General features: G+C 22.9%; 2 protein-coding genes across 2 annotated transcripts, besides 2 other annotated features; one reads left to right on the plus strand and one right to left on the minus strand.

Moving 5' to 3' along the window:
• Positions 1-400: 400 nt before the first annotated feature.
• PVX_102630 (variable surface protein Vir27, putative) lies at positions 401-1,655 on the plus strand (the record flags this gene model as incomplete). Its single annotated transcript, XM_001608502.1, has 3 exons — positions 401-602; positions 705-1,390; positions 1,506-1,655. The coding sequence occupies 3 exons, from the start codon at positions 401-403 to the stop codon at positions 1,653-1,655; spliced, it is 1,038 nt and encodes a 345-aa protein (XP_001608552.1).
• A 1,553-nt stretch (positions 1,656-3,208) lies between these two features.
• Positions 3,209-3,294: a microsatellite.
• Positions 3,295-4,679: 1,385 nt separating this feature from the next.
• PVX_102635 (variable surface protein Vir10-related) lies at positions 4,680-5,276 on the minus strand (the record flags this gene model as incomplete). Its single annotated transcript, XM_001608503.1, has 1 exon — positions 4,680-5,276. One exon carries the CDS (start codon positions 5,274-5,276, stop codon positions 4,680-4,682), a length of 597 nt encoding a protein of 198 aa, XP_001608553.1.
• A 425-nt stretch (positions 5,277-5,701) lies between these two features.
• Positions 5,702-5,841: a microsatellite.
• The last annotated feature ends 390 nt before the right edge of the window (positions 5,842-6,231 follow it).

Below are 6,231 nucleotides of genomic sequence, written 5' to 3' on the forward strand. Positions count from 1 at the left end.
CCATATGCGAATTTATTATTTAAATAATTCATATATAAATTTTAAGCCATCTTATGATATCTTAAAAGACATTTATATATAGCATTTATTATTCCAATTAATTATACATACCGTATTACAATAAACTAATGTCGCAATACAAACAAATTAAATCCCATGTTGTAAATGTGACTATGCATATACATAAATTCGTTTTGTACCTACAAAATGTGTTAATAATATTTTTTTTTTATCTTATTGGTAAATATATGGACAATTACTTTATATTTTGATGAATTTTATATATTGCAGATCTATTTTATGCAATAATGGCATTACACTTAGCGGTATATATCACTTTAATATTGTCGATTATTCTTATTAATTAGGATTGTAAATTCCTTATATGTTATAATAAAAAATGATATATTGTAAATACTTCTCTATATATTGTGTATACTATTTATATTTTCTTGTATCTCAGAAAGAGAATATAGAAAAATTAACATCACGTATTAATTGCTCTCATTTAGAACGTGGACAGCGTGGTTGTAATCATGTTTCTTTTTACACCGAAATAAGGGATGAATTACAAAATCGTTATCAAATGAATCCAAATCTTTGTGATGAAATTTTAAGAGCCCTTTGCTTTATATATAATAGAAAAACGAATCACTAAAGTGACTTTGATAAAGAACGTTGTTCGTATTTGTATTATTGGTTAGGTGATAAAATATACCCTAAAGTACAGGATATGAAAGTGTTTTCAAAAATCATAAATATGATTTACGAAGAGCTATATAGAACTGATATGTATACGACCTGCAAACCCCTTCACCAAAATATTGACGAAAACACATTTAAGAAATATAAATCTCTATTTGATTATTCTATCGACTATCAACACATTCATCTGAATACACTTAATCCTGATACAACATGTGACGAACATTATAGGCGAGTTATAGATGAATATATTAATACATATGAAAATGTACATTCAAGTTGTAAGGTGATCAATGAAAAAAAATATGATTGTGATAAAATTTTTTCTTTATTTGGAAATAAAAAACACAAGGATTTAATTTCACTTAGATGTAAGAAACTTGAAACGCAGACATTTTCTTCAGATAAAGAAGGAGAACGTGCTCAAAATGGACATTTATTAAATAGAATTGGGAGTTCAAATGGGGTTTCTGATCCTGCAGATCATCTTCATACAGGTAGAAATCCTGGACGCTTAGATCATTCTCATAGATATCTCTCCCATGCTTCAACAGCACCATATGATTTAGATACTACATCCTCCCTTCCCACGGATGGTACTGCTGAAGGTGGTTCTAAAAAAAATATTATGGGCTCAGTTGTTCCAGTGTTAGGAATTTCTTCAATTTCGTTACTCCTATATAAAGTAATTGATAATACAATTGAGATTCACACAATTATAATTTACATATGGGTACATTTTTTCACACAGAAAAATAGTTAAAAGAGTACACATTTTATATACACACATTATTCATTAGGTTACACCAGCTAGGGGATTTATAAACAAATTACTAAGAAGGAATGGAAATATGTATAATCCTGTAGAATATATGGATGCATTCAACCCATATAGCGATGGAATCATTCCTGGGGATAGAAGAATGAACATATCCTATCATAGATTATGAGGTACACAAATCTTCACACAGATACACCATTATGTTAATTATCATTACGAATATTATATAATTACAAAGATAATTCTCTAAAGTAGATATATTCAGATATAAAAGATATATTGTTTCAAAATATAGAAGAAACAGGGATAAAATAGTTTCGTATATATGAATTAGGTATAATAGTTATAGCTTTGTTCATAAGAACGTAATAAATCATATTATTGTGCTGCTATAATATCTATTAATTTATGCTTATATAATGAATATATATTCTAATTTTATATCATAACAATCAAGAAAACATGTTAATAGCGCAATCAAGATAATTTTTATTTATGAGTAAATATTTCTTAATCTATTTTAATGTTTGCTTAATAATATAAGTCGTGCCTTTTATAAGTAAACCAATATATTCCCAGCAACTATGTGTTAAGCCATTAATCTAAAAAATAATATTAATTTATTATTTAATTCGAGTTATTGTGAAATATAATATAAAATATTGGAGTGTTATTTTCCCGTTACCTTAAATTTATATAGTCACATTAATTTTTATTTTAACATACGAAACTGTGACAACACAAACACTTCGTTCACAATTATCCCTATGTGATAGACAAATATATTTTACAATCATTTTTTTAGTTCTAATAAATTAATTATTTATTATATACAAATAAACTTAAAATTAACTTTTTTTATAATGCTAATAAAATAAGTAATTATAAAATAATTTTTTACGTGAAATAATATATCTTGCCTCTGTTTACCATAAATATCGAATACATTAATAAAAAAGTTTCCTTATTTATATAGTACACATTATATGTCTATAACATAATTAAATATACTATTAAATGTTCCACATGTAACACATTTTAATAGAAAAAATAAAATTACAAAATTATATTGGTTTAAGCCAGTACATTAATTACTTCTTTATTTTACTAAAAAATTGTTTTCATGCATGTATATCATTCACATTTAAATCTTCTTAGTTATTTTATGAACGATAAAATGTAATAAAAAATAATAGATAAGATTATAGGTGTTTACGAGCATATTGCATAATCTCACACAGATACTATAAGTACATTATTAATTCTAATGGCAGAAATAGTCATATTATAGGAAAAACGAAAAAATAAGTATTCTATATACACATTATATACAATTCAATTTTATCATATTTACTTTACACAGTACGTATTAATAAAAATAATTTCTCGATTGTATATACTCAAAAAAAAAAATTGTATAGGTTAAATTTTTCTTATTGAAATATATAAAATTATTATTTATTAATGTAACAAGACTATGTTTTATTAATATTTTTATATATAATTTTGTATGTTGAACCAATTCATTGTTCTACACTATAAATTCAGTTGTAATTATTGTAAACATAATATAATTTTCATTAATTTTATTGCCACCAAAAGTTAAAGTATATTATTTTGTTATACGTTCCACTAATACAGGAAATATATTGATGAAAATAGTAATATTATATCAACCTCACTTGTAAGTTCATTGGTTTGCTAATTCCCTTATTTGAAATTTTATATAATGCTAAAGAATAAAATATTAAATTATTAATATTATCTATACATGATATTAAATATTATCATTATTTAATATTATAAAGCATAGCATTTTGAAATACACATATATATTTTTTTTCTCTAAAAGTTTACACCATTCGCACAATTGTTGAAGTTTAAAAAAAAGAAATTAACTAATATTCATAACAATAAAGGTGAAGATATTAGTAATATGCCTTCAATGTACTAGGAAGATAAACAAATAAATTGCAAGAAAGATAAATATAATATTAAATATCTTTCTCTAAAAAATTTATAATTTTCATATGCTATTGTACTACGATTTATTTCGTATTCTGAACTAATTATGATATAAAGTAAAATATGGAGATATTCATATGCATAGAAATTTAGAACAAATCATAGTAATATAAATGTATATATGTTTTATTTTATAAAAGTTATAACGGCTATTTTGAAACTGTTCATGTAGTATTATCTTATTCGATTATCCCTTCCTGACATATATTGATGTAGTATATAATCAATGGTTCTTTATGTGTCATTAACGTGTAACAAATAAGGATTATAATTTCTCATTGTGTACTTTTAGCAATTCTTGCTTAACAAAATAATTTTTAAACATTACGAAATAATTATTTTAAAACAGTTCGCATTTTTAATTATAAACTTAATTGTTCCTATAATAAAGAAGTATTATAAACTTTTAACATTTTTTTTATCAAATGCCAAAACAGTGAATAGTAACGTATTCCTAATTTAGCTGTAAAACATAGTGTATAACACTTGCGTGTCACTCCTATACATTTATAAAATTTTGTATATACATTGTGTCTAAATGATTTTTAATTTATAATTATACCCCTTACTCAGAATGCATATATTAAATCTTCCCAGATAAAATCTTATTATAGTGGACATATAATAAATACTTATTAAGTAAAACTTAAAAGTAACACATATTATAAACCTTATTATTTAAGGAATGAGACAAATATTTTTATCAGATTAAATAAAACAAATTGTGTTATTAATTAAGTTAAAAATAAAACTTCTCAAATCGTATAATATGCTTCTAGCAAATCAATATCATATGAACGTATATATGTAAAATATAATAATGTATATTTGTCATATATTGTACATATAATTATCCGAAGACACATAAATGTTAACATTATGTTTATTCTTAATGCACATTAAATTACTTAAAAAAAATATTTTAAATAAATAATAAAAAGAAAACATAAATAAAATATATTATCTTTTTTTACTACAGTACAATAAAATGCTTCCAGACAGGAAATATATTTCACAAAAGTCACACAATAACTAGTTTTATTTTTATAGTATACCAAAAATAATTATGCCTATATATAATCTATATTAGAAATCATTTTTTAAATATTAAAATGTTACATTTCCCTTATATTCTGTCTTCTATTTTAATCTTTTGTATTTTTTAACTTTAATTGTACATATGTATAATAGAAGAAAAAACTGCCATAATTAATGGAATGTACATAATAATATATGAGGAATGAAATATATTGTTCATACCCCCACACAAACCACAGGCTTCAGTAGGATTTCCAGAAAGAACAGCTTTATATATATTACATTTCTGAGTAAAAAGTGTCGCCATAGGCATTGCTATTACAAATAATATAACTGGCAAGTATACAATAAAACTTAAAGCATATTCTTTCCAAATGGTTTTCTTTAAATGACTATTCTTACTATTCATATGTTGTGAAATTTTATCTAATTTATGCACATCATCAAGCAGTTTTTTTTCACAATGACAATCTAATCGCTTTAAACCCTTTTCACTATCATATTCATACTTCAACTCTTTCCGGTAAGAATACATACTATTTGATTTGTCCTTATTTATCTTTTCGTAAAATTTTGATGCGCCCTTAATGTCATTTAATATATTTTTCTGTCCATATACTGATAAATTATCTTTTAGGACGCTTTGTCCTGTTTCGTACTGAAGTTCATCATTTGTAAGTATCCTGTCGTTTCTTACTTTACAAGCAATACCTGTATTGTTTTTCATATTTAAATGTCTGCTAAGGTCACACTGTAGAAAGCAATGTAAATAAGATTATATGAGAATATATATAAAAATATTATGAGTAAAAATCTACGGAAAAAACATATATATACATATTTATCATTATAATACCACTTCATTGCCACGATGATTTATCCATGTTAAAAATGTCAAAGACACAATATTAAACAAAATTGTTAGATTTATCTTACTCATAATCTTAGTTTTGTTCAAAAATGTCATATTTTTCAAAAAAACGCATAATATTTATGTATTATACTATCGAGCTTAAACGATACAATTTTCATTAATACGCTTTTATTATTATTTTATATTTCTGAACATAGGATATAAACATGTAATGTAGTAACCAATATTAATGTTATTTTTACAAAATAAAATATATATGAAAAAAACTACCACGCAATAGTTATTATAAAAATATTTTTAATACTATTGAATAATAATTAAAACATTTTTACATATGTAATAAATAGTAATTAAAATAACAATCAAAAATGATTTATTAATTATATAATAAATAAAATATTAGGTAATATTAATATATCTGCATTACGGACAAATGGTAATAAGCTACAAGTTATAAAATTTGAAAATACTAATCATAAAATTATTTAGGGAAAATATGTAATACTAATAATTCCTTAATAATATTTCTATCATATACAGATAATTCTTGAATATTTTATTATCATTTTTAATTAATTACATTTTTCTAAAATTAAAAATAGTCAAAGAAAATTATTTTTTTCTATGATTAATGCTAAGCATGAGATAGAGTAAATATTACTTCATATATATATGAATAATTTTTATGAATAAGGGGAACATATAATAAAAACATATTTATAAGTCATTACATAATATATATAGATATAAAACATTATGAAGTTATAAAGAACATTAAACTTAGACCTTTTTATCACAAGATTAATGT

This window comes from Plasmodium vivax, genomic scaffold (genome assembly GCF_000002415.2).
Source record: "Plasmodium vivax scf_7127 genomic scaffold, whole genome shotgun sequence".
Taxonomy (NCBI): Eukaryota; Apicomplexa; class Aconoidasida; order Haemosporida; family Plasmodiidae; genus Plasmodium; species Plasmodium vivax.